General features: G+C 37.0%; 1 protein-coding gene across 1 annotated transcript; it reads left to right on the forward strand.

Moving 5' to 3' along the window:
• The first annotated feature begins 333 nt into the window (after positions 1 to 333).
• Positions 334 to 2,742, forward strand: LOC120182481 (probable methyltransferase PMT3). Its single transcript, XM_039187451.1, has 7 exons — positions 334 to 582; positions 665 to 829; positions 947 to 1,129; positions 1,211 to 1,805; positions 1,916 to 2,028; positions 2,114 to 2,334; positions 2,424 to 2,742. Exons 1-7 carry the CDS (start codon positions 334 to 336, stop codon positions 2,740 to 2,742), a joined length of 1,845 nt encoding a protein of 614 aa, XP_039043382.1.
• The last annotated feature ends 17,088 nt before the right edge of the window (positions 2,743 to 19,830 follow it).

Consider the following 19,830-nt stretch of genomic DNA (forward strand, 5'->3'; position numbering starts at 1 on the left):
TCCTTTTAGATATCACATTTATTAATCTGTAAAAACATTGATGCTTTGAACATCAAACTGGGTTTGTTTCTGTTAGTAATAAATCTTTTTTTTTAATATTGTGCTTTATCACTTATGTCAGTGAAGCACTGCCAATGTCTGTTTAATGGCTTCTATTGAGTTCAATGCATTGTTAGAGGATAATGGTTTAGCCCTCTATATGTTCTTATTCATTAAGAATCAATGATTCTGCACTTTTTTTCTTCTTCAGTTTTGGACATGCAACCAGGCGAGGTTCAAGAAAAAGATACTTAGAAATTTAAGGTTTTTTTGTTTGGATGATCTGAAAAAGATATGACAAGGGGAAGAGTTGATGTGAATACAAAGAAGAGATTGATCACTTGGATTATAGTGTTGGTATTCTGTTGCGGTTGCTTCTATGCATATACTAGAAGCCGTGGTTCCTCGCCGCTCGAGTTCGGAACTAAATCGTTGAGGAAATTCGGTTCTTCGTACTTGCGTGGGGAGGAAGATACTACGGCTGGTTCTTCAACTAAATTTGAAGAAGATTCCAATGATGGTGTTGTTCCAAAGAGTTTCCCTGTGAGTGAAACAAACTTGTTTTTGATTTCGCAGCTATGTTCATTTGTGGATTATCTGATATCAGAATTGTTTCGGTTTCAAGGTTTGTGATGATCGACATTCCGAGATAATACCTTGCCTAGACAGGAATCTAATATACCAGACAAGATTGAAGTTGGATTTATCTGTGATGGAACACTATGAAAGACATTGTCCGTTGCCTGAAAAACGTTACAATTGTTTGATTCCTCCTCCACCTGGATACAGGGTGAAGTGTTACAGTCCTGTTTTTCACATTTAAATGAAACCAAGGGATGTTACATATGTTTGTTGTCATATGCAGATGTAATGCATTATAATGTTTTCGGTTTCTTTGTTGTTGCAGGTCCCGATCAGGTGGCCAAAAAGTCGGGATGAGATATGGAAAGCTAACATACCACATACACATCTTGCGACCGAGAAATCCGACCAGAACTGGATGGTTGTCAAGGGTGACAAGGTTGTTTTCCCTGGAGGAGGAACTCATTTCCATTATGGAGCAGATAAATATCTTAAATCAATGGCAAATGTGAGTGATTTTTCCCCATATGAAAACAATGGCTATTTGATATGCTGCAGTCGTAACATATTCATGTGTTTCGAATGGCAGATGTTAAACTTTCCGAATAACATCATGAACAATGAGGGAAATGTTCGAACAGTTTTCGATGCAGGATGCGGAGTTGCTAGTTTCGGAGGATACCTTCTAGCACACGATATTCTTACAATGTCTTTAGCACCGAATGATGCTCATCAGAATCAGATTCAGTTTGCTCTTGAGAGGGGAATCCCTGCGTATCTCGGTGTTTTGGGGACGAAGAGGCTTCCTTATCCAAGTCGGTCATTTGAACTTGCACATTGTTCTCGTTGCAGGATCGATTGGCTTCAAAGAAACGGGATCCTTCTTCTGGAACTAGACAGGATACTTAGGCCTGGAGGCTATTTTGCCTATTCATCCCCTGAAGCATATGCACAAGATGAAGAAGATTTGAGAATTTTTCGAGCAATGAGCACCCTCGTCGAACGGATGGGTTGGAAGATAGCAGCCAAAAGGGATGAAACTGTTATTTGGGTTAAACCCTTGACAAATGACTGTTTTATGCAAAGAGAGCCCGGTACTCAACCTCCAATGTGCCGATCCGATGATGATCCCGATGCAGCATGGAACGTTCCAATGGAAGCTTGTATAAGTCCTTACACTAATCGTGAGTACTCTTTGGCCCCTTTATCTGGCGTTACACCTTGCTTTCTTTTCAGCTAGAAAAAGATAAATACCGAAACTAGACACTTATCATGTTGTTTTCTACCTTAACAGAAGTTCACAGAGCAAAAGGGAGCGGCTTGGCTCCTTGGCCAGCTCGTTTGACAACACCGCCACCCCGTCTTGCCGAGTTAGGCTACTCCGATGATATGTTTGTAAAGGACACGGTAATGTCTTGAGTATGCCTCTATAAGCAGATGCATATGTGAACAAACTGGCTTAATCATGCCTGAGTTGATTGATGTGCTGCAGGAACTTTGGCAACAAAGAGTTGAACACTACTGGAGTATTTTCGGCCAACATCTCGAGTCCGATATGTTTCGAAACGTGATGGATATGAAAGCAAACCTAGGTTCATTTGCAGCTTCCTTGAACAACAAAGACGTTTGGGTCATGAACGTAGTGCCCGAAGATGGACCGAACACCCTCAAGATAGTATATGACAGAGGACTACTAGGAACTGTGCATAACTGGTATGTAAACCTCTTCGTTTCATATAGATAGTTAAGGTTTACAAAGGTGAGTATTTGTTGCTAAGAATTGTGTCCCCGGGAACCGACAGGTGCGAAAGCTACTCGACGTATCCGAGAACATACGATCTGATTCATGCGTGGACCGTGTTTTCGGACATCGAAAGGAAAGGGTGTAGCATTGTGGATTTGTTGTTAGAGATGGACCGAATCTCGAGGCCTAAAGGTTACATCATAGTTAACGATAAACGATCGATAGCCGAGGTGATAAAGAAGTACTTAGGAGCATTGCATTGGGAATCAGTGGCAATGGTAGACACACAGCTGATTGAGCAAGATGAGGATGATGTAGTGTTCATAATACAAAAGAAAATGTGGCTTACGAGTGAAAGCCTCAAGGAATCGGAATAAAGAGCGAGTGCAATTCAGAGTCCTATTTGGTTTTATTGCTGAACCTTGAACCCTAAACCCTGAACCTTAAGCTTGTGTTAATGCCAATCATGGTTTCTACTTCGTTTTCTTTTTCCTTTTTCCTTTTGTAGCTTTGTTTATTCTTTTAAGTTATCATCACTGTAGAACGTAACAGACTTTCTTTTTTGTCTTTTTTTTACCAAACTATTCTTCTTCAGATATATTTTTTTATTATCAAAAGCAATTATCTCAATAAATGTCAATGTAAACACCTGGAGAGTTCCAATGCGACGTTTACCTGCTTGCTTTTTCTCCATAGTTATACACGTATCTCTCAATATGGTGTTAAATTACCTTAATACCGGGTTATTTTAAAATATGCACGGTTTTTACATCTTGTTGATGGTCAACAATAGGTATGGAGATTATGGTTGTATGTGATGATCTACCTTTCTGATTTGATTAGAGAATTGTGATTTAAGGTCGTCAGAAGTAGAATCGAAATCTGAGTTAAGACATGATAATTTAAACTTGAGAAAGCACGACGAAAAGAGAAAGGAAGGTTCGAGTATTCTTTCAAGCATCTTTTTTAGGAGAGAACGAAGTTGCTTATATATTTAGCAACCCACAAGGCCAACTGGCGGTGGAGATGATAACGAGTCAGGTTTTTGATCAACTATATCTAACCCGAGACGTATATACCCTCTAATCGAATCCGGCTCGATATAAGGAGCATATTTTCTCCATCTGAATCCGACCTAACTCGAATATTTAGGTAAAAGCTTGAATCAAACCTGATGTGATCTAACATATATATAAAAAAGTGTAGACACCCGTTTTGTCCAGGTCAAAACCGTTATTATTATTATTTAACTAACTATTATTATTATTATTATTATTATTATACATGCCAAATTACAAGGGGCCAATCAGCCCAATATTACAAAGTCCAACTCAAGGGCCAACCAGCCCAAATTACAACAGACCCAGGCCCAACCAATAAGGGCCCAATTAACCGAAATCAATTAGGGTTTTTGAACCCTAGGGTTTACAGGACATGCGGTCGCCGCCACCTCCACTGTCAACCGAGGATATCCGCGCCACCACCCGTTCCCGACGATCCTGCTGCCACTTCAACAAATCATTATCATCATCTCGCACCAACAGTAAAAAAATAAAAGAATACAAAATTTGTTCAAATCAACACCAAAACATATTAAAAATTGATAAAAATCCCAAAAAATCAGGATATTAAAAGAATGAGTTAGAGAAATCATGATTCATCGGTTATAGACTCACCAAACATGCAAAAGAGGGAGATTTAAGCAGGGAGTTCTGGAAAAGAAATGGGATGAGGACGAAAAATAGAGAGAGAAAAAAAGGGGTATTCGATTTTGAGAAAAAGAAAAAATAGAGAATCGAAAGAGGAGGAAAGAAAAATCAGAGAAAGGAAAATAAAAAAATAGAAAGAAAAAAGAAAGGAAAAAATAGAAAAAAGAAGAAACAAAACAAAAAAGAGAGACATGGAGAGAGTTTACCTTGGCCTTCACTTCGTCGACGACGAAGGGCTTTGTCAAGCATTGAATGTATCTTTTTTTTTAACTTTTAGGTTCGGTTTGGGGAGATTTAGGTTAGGGAATTTTGTTTCAAGTTGTTTGAAGGTGGTTGGTGTTGTGTTTCTTTCAAAAGTAAAGAAAAAAGCAAAAAAAGAGAAGGGGTTAAAGAGAATGAGAGAATGAGAGAAATGAGGGCTAGGTTTTACAAAAGCCTATAATGGGGCTTATATGGGGTCTTAAAACGTCGTAGTTTAGGGAAACTAGGGCATTCAGGTTTGGGCTTTAAGGGTTAATTGTTTAAGGGAGGCTTCTTACATTAATTTGTTTCAGTTTAATCATCAATTGAGAACTTCGTTTGTTTTAATTTTGGCTTTAAGTTTCACGCGTGTTACAATTTGGTCACTTTAAGTTATTTGCTTTTGCTTATTTTAATTTCTGGCTTGTAATTTTGAATACTTTCATTTTGGTCCCATTGACTTATTAATTGTGTTTTTGTTTCTTTTAATTTCGGGTGTGTTATTTTAAATACTTTTATTCTAGTCCCAAATATTTATGGTTTATTTTCATTTCCTAGTTTTCTTATCGGGGCGGTGTGCGGTGTTGTGTTTCTTTCAAAAGTAAAGAAAAAAGCAAAAAAAGAGAAGGGGTTAAAGAGAATGAGAGAAATGAGGGCTAGGTTTTACAAAAGCTTATAATGGGGCTTATATGGGGTCTTAAAACGTCGTAGTTTAGGGAAACTAGGGCATTCAGGTTTGGGCTTTGAGGGTTAATTGTTTAAGGGAGGCTTCTTACATTAATTTGTTTCAGTTTAATCATCAATTGAGAACTTCGTTTGTTTTAATTTTGGCTTTAAGTTTCACGCGTGTTACAATTTGGTCACTTTAAGTTATTTGCTTTTGCTTATTTTAATTTCTGGCTTGTAATTTTGAATACTTTCATTTTGGTCCCATTGACTTATTAATTGTGTTTTTGTTTCTTTTAATTTCGGGTGTGTTATTTTAAATACTTTTATTCTAGTCCCAAATATTTATGGTTTATTTTCATTTCCTAGTTTTCTTATGTTATTTTATTTACGTTTAGATCCTTATCCTTGCCATATTTGTTATTTTACCTTTAAAGTTTCAATTTCTTTTTATTTATTTAATCATAAAATTATACATTTGATTTATATACTATTTCATAAATTTATTATATTATGTATATTTATATAATTTTAGTATAACATGTTTATATATATATATATATATATATATATATATATATATATTTACATTTATACTAAAATATATACTATGTTATAATCTTTGTATTTTCGATTTATTGTGTATAATATTTTTAAATTTACATAAATTACGTGTATATGATAAAAGTTATATTTATGTTGTTTTAAATTTTTATTTTATTTACGTAATATAATAAGGTAATGTATAAGTTAAATTTTATTACATATTTTATGTATAGGTTTATTCTTAAGTATTATATATTATTATATCTATATGATGCATATACATACAAAGTTTAGGTTTTAATTTAAATTGAATTGCATGAAATCCTCATAAGCACTACCTGACTCGAATCAAAATAATTTGACTAACGGTAATATCTGTTCATTTTAGGATTATTGTGAAGTGACTATCTTAACGTATAAGAAAGTTGTTTTCGATAATTTTAAAATAAAAGTGTATCCCATTAAGTGAAACCTTAAAAATTAAATACACGTAAAATTTGAGAAAGAGAAAAAAAGTAATGTTCGTCTATTTAAATTTATCAAGAAAAGATCGTTATAACTTATAAAATGTCTGATCTCGATGTTTTTAAATAATCGAACATCATTCTTCTTTCTAAAAGGATTGGTAACTCGTATTTAATTATTTTTTTATTATTATCATTTATGAATTCAAATTAATTTTAGAATGAAATAGTAATATTTTTTTATTTCAATTGGAGTAAGAAATGATTGTTTTAAGGCATTAAAGGTCGTTTTTTCTCGATAGGAGATAATTAAAAATTATCGTTTTCCTTCCTAAAATTCAAGGAATGTGTTTAAAAGGAAGCCTTAAATTTAATTTAATTTAATTTGTTTTATTTTATTGTTATTTATGTATTGGAATTTGGAATTAGTAATGAACTTTAGAATGAAATTGTAATATTTCTTTATTTCGATTGGAGTAAAAATGATTGTTTTAAGGCATAAAAGGTCGCTTCTACTCAATAGTAGATAACTAAATATTATTTTTTTCCGTCCTAAAATTCAAAGAATATTATTTGTATGGGATCTTGAATTAATTAAATTAAACTTGAATTTGTAAATTTCATTGCAAAGACAATAAATTAATCAACTAGGTACCGATTTAGGGTGTTGTGTGGGTGCTAATCCTTCCCCACGCATAACCAACTACGAAATTCAAAATTTTGGTAACTCAGAGCGTAAAATTGTTGTTTGAATTAAAATTAATATTTTTATTAAAAAGACAAGCATGTTTTTGGGTGCTCAATCACACCCTAATCAAAGATTGGTGGTGACTCCTCGAACCAAGTTTTATTTCGATTTTAAAATAAGACCACAAATTAATTAAGACGAGACTTTTAAATATTAAATTTGTTTTTAAGAAAAATCGTTTTGACAGCTTGGCGACTCTATTGTGGACTATTTTTTAGAGAGTCAAGTCGTTAGTCAATTAATTAATTATCTTTGCAATGAAATTTACAAGTTCATTCTAATTTAGTTTTTGATCCCTTGTTTGGTTTAAATAAATTTTATGTTTATAATTTGATTAACCACTAAATAGTTGTACTGATTTGCTTGCTAATATTTTCAGAATAAATGTGTCTTAAAGAGAATTGAGGAACAAGTTTGGTATGTTGTGTGATTGTGTGTGTTTTTCGTTTTTTCTCACACACTGTGCACTTGCATTATCATAACACGAGCTAAAACTTCGCTCTGTCCTATTTAAGTAGGAGTGAGAAACTACTTCCTCGTGTGGTTTTCATCTCCTTATGGGATAATGGATCACTACTTAGGCTCACACCTTATGGTCCTCATGATGGTTTTCAGCTTAATATGTACATAAGGAGGTGTGTTCCCTCGAATTTGACTTGAATTGAAAGCCTGTGATGGGTCAGGATTGAGGGATTGACAGTGATAACTTCGTAAAAAGGTCATATTTGGGACCTTTTCACTTAAGTCATTGATTGTCTAAAATCCCATTTAGGATCATATAGATGCATTTAGGAGCATATAGTTGCATGTGGTGAAATTTTGTTTGTCGCGGCATTTTATTTTATAATAAGTGTTGCATTATGGGGAAGGTGTTTTGTTTAATGATGTGCAGGATTTGGAAGCAAGGAAAAGCAAAAGGGAAATGTCATGACATAAGGAGACTACTGAGCAAAATGTGATTGTCGCAACATCTCGGATGACATTTCTGGGCAGAAAAAGTCAAAGAATATATTTTTAATAAGAGCCATTTGTCATGGCATAAAAAGTGCTTTCTGCAATCAGTATTAAAGGAGGGGCCAGTTACCATCTTTGCACCAACTCTCGCATAAAAGGAATGAACTTTAGGGTGCAAGGGTAATTTTAACACAAAACCCTAGGTTCATTCTCCCCTATAAATAGAAGATTAAGCCTGACTTTTTAAGGAGATTTGGAGATTTTTAGACAGCCGCTAAGAGCCTAAAAATTTGGAGAAAAAGTTCTCTTTTTCCCGTCAATCATTTTTGTCGTGGCATTCCTCCGTTGACAGGCTATAGGGAGTGGTGAACTAGGCGTCCGAGAGGAGCTAGATCGATGGGACTGTTCGTGGTGGCCGAGGGAAGCTCCGGCAGTGCACGTCGAAGGCTTTTCCTCCTTCCCTTTGCTCTTTGATTTCGTTATTTATTATTTGGGTTGTAAGGAACGGATTAACTTGCTTTGTGCTTGCTTATTTCGAACCTCACCATGAACTAATCTTACTTGGTGGGAGTTTATTTTGGATATTTAAGATTTGCTTTAATGAATGATTGTTTTTGTATGTTATAATCTGTTTTGCTTATGAATTTTAATGCCTTAAGGTTGTAGGAGCTATGAGAGTAGCCATTCCTTAGGTGTTTACTTAGTGTTCGAGAGAATGCCTAAGTAGCATATCCTTAGTATTCTAGAGAAACTAGGGAGGAACCACATAAGCAAGGGGTTCTAGATAGTAACTAGCGCTAATCCACCTTAGAGATAAGGCTAGGATTTCATTCGACTAAAAGGAGTTGTGCATGAGCGATATGTTAGATGTTAATGCTGCCACAAAAAGGTATTGCTGAGACATATCCTGTTATCTGGACCAATAGGATCCCTGCAGTAGCTAACGCCAATCGATTTTGCCAAGGCATCTTCAATCTGTCGAGTCCCTTAACTAGAGATAGCATAGGGCACCCTTAGTAAACTCTGTCGGGCAGTTAAGGCATAGAAGTAAAACCATTCTGAGAAGTGGACTTAGATTTTCCTAGGTAACTCCCATCACTTATTCCCATAGTAGCTTGTCGTGTGAGGAGTCTAAAGTTCTTATAAGCAAAACCAGTATTTACAGTTTATTTTGCCTTTACATTTTTATTTGATCGCACTACACACAATCCATTTTGCCACAACATATTCATCTGCTACCACATTGCCATCGTTCCATTTCCATATCATCCATTCATTTTGCCACAACATCATCATTTGTTTATACCATCTCTAACTTTACTTAGGTGATAGAGTAAAGTGCTGTGACAAACTTATTTGATTTCCCCCAATCCCTGTGGAGAACGATACTCACTCATCACTTTATTACTTGTTCGATTGTGTATACTTGCACACATATCCGCACCATTTATAGTACTCACAAACAGCAGACAAGTTTTTGGTGCTGTTGCTGGGGATTGACAACTGGAAGTTAAATTATTTTGTCATAGCATTATTATTTTACTTGTTTATTTATTTATTTTATTTTTTAAAAATAGTTTTACTTTTTATTTTCTTTATCTTTTTCAGGGTTTTTTATGGTGTATGACCAGAAGACATTCGGACGAGCCATTAGAACTGGTTGAACCTGAGATCGAGAGGCTCTTTAGGAGAAGAAGACGTGATCAATGTGCAAATATGTATCAAATAGGAAATCAAGGCATTGGTCATGAGGATGATCAGAATGTCGGGGCAATTCCAAATGCTAGGAATGCTGTCAGACCTCGTGCCATTCGTGATCACTTAAACCCGATCTTAGATGATTTAAATCCTGGAATTGTGGCACCAGAAATTCAGGCAGCCCACTTCGAGCTTAAACCTATCATGTTCAATATGCTGAACTCCATAGGGTAATTTGGGGGCATGCCAAATGAAGATGCCAGGCAGCACATTCGTAACTTCTTAGAGGTTTGCGGTTCTTTTCGCCAACAAGGAGTGCACGAAGATGTCTTGGAATTAAAGCTATTTCCGTATTCTCTGCGTGACCGAGCAAGGTCTTGGTTGAGTGGCATTCCAGCGGGTTCAATGGAGTCTTGGACTGATCTGTGCAAAAAATTTTTGCTACGGTATAATCCTCCGAACATGAACACCCAACTGAGGAACGACATTGCTTCTTCGTCAGGCTGATGACGAATCAATATATGAGTGTTGGGACCGATATAAAAGCTTGATGCGTAAGTGTTCGAATCATGGTTTTCAAGATTAGACCCAAGTGGTGATGTTCTACAATGGAGTTAATGCACCCACGAGGATTATGCTAGATGCCTCGGCAAATGGGACGTTACTTGACAAATCACCAGCAGAGGCATTTGACATTCTGGATCGGTTTGCCACCAACGATTATCAATTTCCATCCACAAGGCTTGGACTTGGGCGAAAAACACATGGAGCTTTCGAGCTAGATTCCAAAGATACGGTGTCTGCCCAACTTGCTACTATCACGAACATTTTGAAGAATTTGCAAAGGCCAAGTGAGGTGAGAGAAGTGAAGGCAGCCCATTCAGCATGTTTATTATGCCACGACAATCAAAATGAGAGTGACTGCCTACCAATCAAGAATCCATCAACTTTGTAGGCAACTTCAACCGAGGCAACAACAACCCCTATTCCAACACATATAATCCTGGATGGCGTCAACATCCAAACATTTCGTGGGGAAATCAAGGAACTAGCACTGCTCATCAACCAGCTCGACAGTAGAATTTCAATGACTCCCAGGGATTTCAATCGAATATGCCATGGCATAATTCTCACAAAAGAGGGCCATCTTCATCAAACACCAATTCTTTGAAGGCCATAATGCAAGAGTTTATTGCAACAACGAAGACAATGTTGCAAGATCGTACAACCTCCATAAAAAATCAAGGATCCCTGCTTCAGAGCCATAGTTCGTCATTAAGGGCGTTGGAGAGTCAAGTTGGTCAAATTGCCGCAGCATTAGAAGACCGCAGACCAGGACATCTATCGAGTGACACTGAAGTCACAAAACCTCATGGTAAAGAACAGTGCAGTGTGCTAACTCTCCGATGTGGTACACAAATTAATGTCGAAGATAAGTTTGGGGGAAGACCGAAGGATGATTCACCCCCTGTAATCGTGCAAGTTGAGCAAGAAGTGCTGGAAGAAGCACCAGAGGAAGAGGAAAAGGCTGAGGATTTGTCAAGTAAAGAAACTGAGGGGGCAAATAAAAATGCCAAGGCAACTTCTGTTCGCACCCCGTCAGTACAGGAAGCCCAACCCCCACCTCCTTTTTCGTAAAGACTGAAGAAGCATAACGAAAATATCCAGTTTAAGAAGTTCGTTGACATTCTGAGTCAAGTTCAAATTAATGTTCCTTTTTTGGAAGCCATGGAACAAATGCCCACTTATGCTAAATTTCTTAAGGAGATTGTTACTAAGAAAAGAAAGGCTGAGCAGTACGAGACAATTGCCACGGTAAAAGAATTTTGCTCTTCCTTAAGCAAGCTGCCACCGAAGAGACATGATCCAGGCAGTTTTATCATCCCATGTTCGATAAGAGACAAATTTGTTGGGAAGGCACTATGTGACCTTGGCTCGAGTGTAAACTTGAAGCCTAAATCAATTTTCATAAATCTTGGGATAGGAAATGCGAGACCAACATCTGTTATTTTACAATTAGCCAATCGTTCATACGTGCGTCCTGAAGGGCGAATTGAAGATGTCATCGTACGGGTTGACAAATTCATTTTTCCTGTCGATTTTCTAATTCTGGACTGTGAGGTTAACGCCACAGCACCCATCATCTTGATACGCTCTTTGAACGTCTTAATTTTGAAGAGTTTGTTCTTTCCAAGCCCTCATTACAGCATGCTCCTACCCTTGAACTTAAGAATTTACCACGACATCTTAAATATGCTTATCCGTGTAGTAATGAAACTTTACCTGTGATTATTTCCTATTTCCTTACTCCTAACCAAGATCTGAAGGGATTAAGTCCAACAATCTGCATGCATAAAATCCTGCTGGAAGAATGTCAGGGCAAATCCATAGAGCCACAGCGCAGACTAAATCCAATCATAAAGCAAGTTGTGATGAAGGAGATTTTCAAAGGGCTTGACGCTGGTGTAATATACCGTATTTCTGATAGTTCTTGGGTGAGTCCCATTCAATGTGTGCCAAAGAAGGGAGGCATGACAGTGGTGATGAGTGAAGACAACGAGTTGATACCTACTCGCACGGTCGCCGGGTGGTGGATTTGCATGGATTACCTCAAGCTCAACAAGGCCACCAAGAAGGATCACTCCCCTTTGCCGTTCATCGATCAAATGCTGGATCGACTTGCTGGCAAGGCATTTTATTATTTCTTGGATGGATACTCGGGGTATAATCAGATTTCCATTGCACCGGAGGACCAAGAGAATACAACATTAATGTGTCCTTATGGCACGTATGCTTTTCGAAGAATGCCTTTTGGACTCTGTAATTCCCCAGCAACTTTTCAGCGCTGCATGCAAGCAATATTTTCAGACATGGTTGAGGACTTTCTGGAAATTTTTATGGATGATTTTTCAGTTTCTGGAGATGATTTTCAAAAATGCCTCGGTAATTTGATGAAGGTACTGAAGCGATGCGAGGAGGCCGATCTCGTGCTGAACTGGGAAAAATGCCACTTCATGGTGACCGAGGGCATTGTTCTTGGCCATAAAATTTCTATAAAGGGCATTGAGGTGGACAAAGCAAAGATCGAGGTGATCGAGAAGTTACCCCCACCAAATTCTGTCAAGGGCATTCGGAGTTTCCTTAGACATGCTAGATTTTATCGGAGATTCATCAAGGACTTCTTCACAATATCCAAGCCCTTGTGCACCCTGCTGCAACAGAACCAGCCGTTCGTGTTCGATCAAAAATGCCATGGCACATTCAAAGAGCTGAAGCAAAGACTTACCTCTATACCGATCGTGGTTCCCCCAGATTGGACGGCACCGTTCGAATTGATGTGTGATTCAAGTGATTTTGCTGTGGGAGCTGTAGTTGGGTAACGTAGAGGTAAAATTTTTCATGTTATATATTATGCTAGCCGTACCTTGAATGAGGCACAATTGAACTATACTACCACTGAGAAAGAATTACTTGTTGTGGTATTTGCATTTGACAAGTTTAGGCCATATTTGATAGGGACCAAAGTCATTATCCACAATGATCACTCAGCTATAAAATATTTAGTGAACAAGAAATATGCCAAACCTAGACTTATTAGGTGGATATTACTATTGCAAGAATTTGACTTAGAGGTAATAGATAGGAAAGGTACTGAGAACCAGGTTGCAGATCATTTATCTAGGCTAGAGAACATTTCAGAAAGCCATGACATTTTCGATATTAAAGAAGAATTCCCTAATGAGAAAATTTTATATACCACGGCAATTCCGTGGTACGCTGACCTTGTCAATTTTCTTGTTAGTGGTGTTTTTCCTTATGAACTAAACAGCCAGGGCAAGAAGAAGTTTCTGCATGATGCCAAGTTCTATTTTTGGGATGAGCCGTACCTGTTCAAGCAATGTGCCGATCAAATGATTCGACGGTGTGTCCTCGAAGAGGAGCAACGCGATATCTTATATCATTGCCACACCGCAACCTGTGGAGGGCATTTTAGAGATAGAACTCTTTGATGTTTGGGGCATTGATTTCATGGGACCGTTCCCATATTCTTTTGGAGACTTATACATTTTGCTTGCTGTGGATTACGTCTCAAAGTGGGTTGAAGCGATTGCCACACCGAGGAATGACTCTAAGACGGTGCTCAAGTTCCTTCACAAGAACATCTTTACTCGATTTGGAGTACCGAGAGCCATCATCAGTGACGAGGGAACCCACATTGATAACAAGCTAATTGCCAAGGCATTACAGAAATACGGAGTGCGACATAAAATTGCCACGGCATATCACCCACAAACAAATGGGCAAGCTAAAGTGTCCAACTGTGAAGTCAAGTAGATTCTCGAGAAGGTGGTGAACCCTCGAAGGAAAGACTGGTCCCCAAAACTCGATGAAGTACTCTGGGCATACCGGACGGTATTTAAAACACCTTTGGGAATGTCGCCCTTCAAGATGGTATATGGAAAAGCCTGTCACCTGCCAGTTGATCTAGAACACAAGGTATACTGGGCAATCAAGAAGCTAAACTTCGAGGGGCAACTTGCTGGGGAAAAGCGATTGCTCGATCTGAATGAGATGGAGGAGTTTCGAGCACAAGCATATGAAAATGCCAAGATCTACAAGGAAAAAACCAAGAAGTGGCATGACAAAATGCTTTTGCCTCGACATTTTCATGTGGGCCAGAAAGTGCTGCTGTTTAACTCTAGGCTCAAACTCTTCCCGGGAAAATTAAAGTCACGTTGGTCGGGATTCGAAGTCCACCATGTTTACCCGTACGACGCTGTTGATATCAAGAACATGGACGATGGGTCTATATTTAAAGTTAATGGACAACGCCTGAAGGCTTACCAAGGAGTCCCACCATTGTGTGACAAGACTGCACTTCTCTTACATGAAGTTGATACTGGCCCAACATCTTAAGGATGCTGTGACATTTTAGTTTTACTCCTGTGCATAAATAAATGGTTATTTTGTTACTGTTTTTATTCAGTTTCCTTTTAATTTACTATTTTATTTTTCTTTGCAAGGTTAGGGTCCATCCAAATTTCAACCGTACCAGCATCAAATCATGAACAGTCCAGCTCCACACAATTTCAAAAGCGCACACGTTGTACGACCGCCGCACCACCACAAGCGTAAACTCAAGGTACCTTGCATTGCATTGCATGTCATAACATGTAGTTTAATTTTTAATAGTTTTTTTTAAGCATTGAGGACAATGCTTCTCTCAAGTTTGGGGGAGGTAGGGTTCTTAAATCATTGCATGATAGTATTAGTAGAATGAATATGCCATGACATTAGTAAGTGGTTGAATGGGTTTTCTGGAATAAATTAATGATGCCCGATGATGATGAACTCTTGATGGATAGGATTGAATGTACATGACTGTTGAGGATGATAGAACCAACTCTAGGACTTGCTTCTTTGAAACCTTTGAATACACGATTGTATATTTTTCATGCTTAAGGAACTTAATTTTTTTTATAAGAGAACTCTTGCATGTCTTGGCATAAACGATGAAAACCCCATTTTGTTAAAAAAAGAGAAAATAAAAAAAAAGAAAAAGAAAAAATGAAGCTGTGAATAAATGCTTCGGCATATCTGTAGAGGGACACTCCGCTATGCCATGGCATTTCCTGGAAACTACAAATAAATAAATGGAAGCTATGGTATATGAGTGAATGAAAGTAGTCACGGGATGACTCTACTTGACTAGCTCGGGGGTGGAAGGTATGCTCCCTTTCACCTAGAGTGTGGGATGGTAGGTGTGATGGACTGACTCCCCTCGTAGCAGTGTTAAAAAAAAGCAAAAAGGAAAAGAAAACAATGTGGGAGTAAAAATTGTAAATGTCGTGGCAAAACAAGAAAACTTGCGTAGAAAATTTTTAGGTTTGTTAAGCATGGACTGGATACAAACACGCACACACCCACACAAAGAATCTTGCCCTAGGGGACAATACTTGATTTCTCAAACTAGTCTAACATGTTGAAGCCAAATATTCTGAGGGCTGAAATTATATACCATATAACTATTCTACTTCTGAACTTGCCAGAGTATTTTTATTTTGCTTAATACTATCCATTGCTTGAGGACAAGTAATAGCTTAAGTTTGGGGGTGTGATAACTCCGTAAAAAGGTCATATTTGGGACCTTTTCACTTAAGTTATTGATTTTCTAAAAGCCCATTTAGGATCATATAGATGCATTTAGGAGCATATAGTTGCATGTGGTGAAATTTTGTTTGTCGCGACATTTTATTTTGTAATCAGTGTTGCATTATGGGGAAGGTGTTTTGTTTAATGATGTGCAAGATTTGGGAGCAAGGAAAAGCAAAAGGGAAATGCCATGACATAAGGAGACTATTGAGAAAAATGCGATTGGTGCGACATCTCGGACGACATTTCTGGGCAGAAAAGGTTAAAGAATATATTTTTAGTAAGAGCCATATGTCATGGCATAAAAAGTGCTTTCTGCAATCAGCATTAAAGGAGGGGCCAGTTACCATCTTTGCACCAACTCTCGCATAAAAGGAATGAACTTTAGGGTGCAAGGGTAATTTTAACACAAAACCCTAGGTTCATTCTCCCCTATAAATAGAAGAAGAAGCCTGACTTTTTAAGGAGATTTGGAGATTTTTAGACAGCCGCCAATAACCTAAAAATTCGGAGAAAAAGTTCTCTCTTTTTCCCATCAATCATTTTTGCCGTGGAATTCCTCCGTTGACAGGCTATAGGGAGTGGCGAACTAGGCGTCCAAGAGGAGCTAGATCGCTGGGACTGTTCGTGGTGGCCGAGGGAAGCTCCGGCAGTGCACGTCGAAGGCTTTTCCTCCTTCCCTTTGCTCTTTGCTTAAGGAACGGATTAACTTGCTTTGTGCTTTCTTATTTCGAACCCCACCATGAACTAATCCTATTTGGTGGGAGTTTATTTTGGATATTTAAGATTTGCTTTAATGAATGATTGTTTTTCTATGTTATAATATGTTTTGCTTATGAATTTTAATGCCTTAAGGTTGTAGGAGCTATGAGAGTAACCATTCCTTAGGTGATTACTTAGTGTTCGAGAGAATGCCTAAGTAGCATATCCTTATTATTCGAGAGAAACTAGGGAGGAACCACATAAGCATGGTGTTCTAGATAGTAACTAGGCCTAATCCACCTTAGAGATAAGGCTAGGATTTCATTCAACTAAAAGGAGTTGTGTATGAGCGATAGATTAGATTTTAATGCTGCCGCAAAAAGGTATTGCCGAGACATATCCTGTTATCTGGACCAATAGGATCCCTGCAATAGCTAACGCCAATCGGTTTTGCCAATGGATCTTCAATCTGACGAGTCCCTTAACTAGAGATAGCATAGGGCACCCTTAGTAAACTCTGTCGGGCAGTTAAGGCATAGAAGTAAAACCATTCTGAGAAGTGGACTTAGATTTTCCTAGGTAACTCCCATCACTCATTCCCATAGTAGCTTGTCGTGTGAGGAGTCTAAAGTTCTTATAAGCAAAACTAGTATTTACAGTTTATTTTGCCTTTACATTTTTATTTGATCGCACTACACACAATCCAGTTTGCCACAACATATTCATCTGCTACCACATTGCCATCGTTCCATTTCCATATCATCCATTCATTTTGCCACAGTATCATCATTTGTATATATACCATCTCTAACTTTACTTAGGTGACAGAGTAAAGTGCCGTGACAAACTTATTTGATTTCCCCCAATCCCTGTGGAGAACGATACTCACTCATCACTTTATTACTTGTTCGATTGTGTATACTTGCACACATATCCGCACCATTTATAGTACTCACAAACAGCGGACATGCAGCCCAAGGGGGCACTGACAACTACAATTCGAGAACCTTTTTCTTTTTAGTCAAACCTAGCATATAGAGAACCTAGAACCCGAACCTAGGAAAACCTAAACCAAACCTTAAGAATCCTGTGAGGATAATACATAAGGAAAAACTCTTTTGAGTCTTTATTTTTTTTATATTATAATGTTGTTTTCTAAATAAATGAATGAGAACTAGAGATCGTGTGGTTAGGTTTATATTTTTCTAAATAAGCATGTGAATTAGATGGCATGGGGTTAGGGTTTTTATGTTAATCAAAGCATGGGGTAGAGATCATGTTTTGGGTAGGATATGCTAAAGCATGATTGGGAATTCAGCATGTGAGGGTAGGTTTTATTGACAAACTATATTATACCCTATTGATTTCTTTATGATTACTGACTAATTTTATTTTACCTTTTTATTTTATTTTGTTTTCATTTTTGTATTTCACTATTCATCTCATGGTGTTGATCCACGATCGATGTCCATATAGAAGGCTAGTAATATGGAATGAAGGATTCAAAAAGAGGTAGAAGACAATGCAGGTGTTCTGGGATGGTCTGAGCAGTCCCATCTTACAAATGAGGATAGCCTACAGCCTGTATATGTGTCAGATCTGATTGGGTACACCCACATCAATGTCCGTCAAAATGACTTGAGCGAGCTGATAGATATATGGGAAAATGGGGAACAATCGATAAATAGTTGTTTTATCAGCTCTATGGTGACATCTCTTATCTACTAGATGTTCCGATTGACTAAAATTTGTTTAGAAATCTTGCGCAGTTCTGGAATCCCTCCTACATTGGCTTTACTTTTGGCCGAGTGGATATGACCCCTACCATAGAGGAGTATCAAGCCCTAACTCGTTGTTCGAGATTCCAAGTAGAAAGGGTGTGCACCAAGCCGTCAAACACTCATTCTTTCAAGAAGAAAATACTTTTGATGATGGGAATGAGTGAAGAATGGTCGTTAGAAGTATCAAGAAGAAATAGACAGTGAATGATGTCGTAACCGTTTTCCACCCGGGCGGGGAAAGGCCGATACCGACGGGTTTTCTCTTTGAAAATCATTTCGAAAGGTGAGGAGTCACCACCAATCATTTGAGGTGCAATTGGAACACCGTAAAAATCGGATGATTTTAATAAAACATTTTGCTTTTTTTATCAAAATACTGAGTTTTGAGGTATGCGAAAATCCAAAAATCAGGTTCAGGAGTCGCTTACTCGTGGGGAAGGATTAGCACCCCTACAAGCGTCCAAAAATTGGTACCTAGTTGACTTCCCTATATTTAAAATCAGAAATTTGGAGTTTGATCTTTATTTAATTTAAAAATCATTAAGGATGCAGAGTTTGAAAAGGGTATTCGTTTATTGAGACCGATAGTATTCACCCCCGATCGTAAATGCGGGAGATAAACTATTATGTCTAATAACATAACATTGCCTCATTTTTTTAAAAAACATGATGTGATTTTAAAAAGGATGTCGACTTATTTAGGGAATTACTAGTAGTCACCCCCTGAGCACGATCGCGGGAGATATACTATTAATTCCTTAATAATTGAACAGTGCCTTAGATTTGTAAAAACAATGCAATCAAACAAAATTGTATTTGTCCTACTTAAACTAAAAGTAAATTAAGGCTTTTTCTAACTTAAAGTGTCAAATTATGAAAACTAAGGAACCTAGGGGCTCAAATCTAAAATGTTGTTTCTAGTATTAATGTTTAATGCTATATATTAAAATGAAGTAAATATTCACATATTAGAAAGTTACTTTAGATAATTTTAAAATGATCGAATATTTCCCTTAATCAATTTATTTTGATTCGAGTCAAGTAATGCTTATAAGGATATCATGCAATATCGAAAAAAATTACTAACTATATCGTAAACAAACAAAAGTGATGATTTTGTACCAATACTAAATTATCAACCAACTAAATATATATATATATGCGTAAATTAATAAAAATAATTATAATATATACATAAAAGTATTACATGCGTAATATGCATATATGCTATAATATATATATTATATAATATGGATAATAAAATAGATATATATTCTACATACTATGTATAACCTATATATATACTACACTTAAATAATATAATATATATGTTTACAAAATATATTATATACCGTTTATGTTTACAATCTACAAAGTAAATGACATAAAATATATTATGGGAATTACCATATTTTTAATATATAATATAAAGGTAAAGTAAACATACATAAAATATATATATAAGACACCACAATCAACGTGGGTCAGTCAACAAAGCTATCACATAATTAATAGAATCTGACTTTAAACATATGGCACAATGATCAACACTAGCTAAAAAACACTCTTATCGCTAAAGTTAAAAGGATTTGATACTAAATATAGGGATTAAATATACAATTTTACCAATTATTTATCTCAACCAATATTAATGAAATAAGAATAAAAATTACACAATCAGGACAACAATTTCGAAACTAAAATATAAAAACTCAAACTCGATGACTAAAGTGCAAATACGCAATGAATGTAGGGGGATTAAACTATGATTAAATAAAAATTTATAAAACATAAAGAAAAATGG

Source organism: Hibiscus syriacus, unplaced genomic scaffold (genome assembly GCF_006381635.1).
Source record: "Hibiscus syriacus cultivar Baekdansim isolate YM2019G1 unplaced genomic scaffold, ASM638163v2 tig00112673_pilon, whole genome shotgun sequence".
Taxonomy (NCBI): Eukaryota; Viridiplantae; Streptophyta; class Magnoliopsida; order Malvales; family Malvaceae; genus Hibiscus; species Hibiscus syriacus.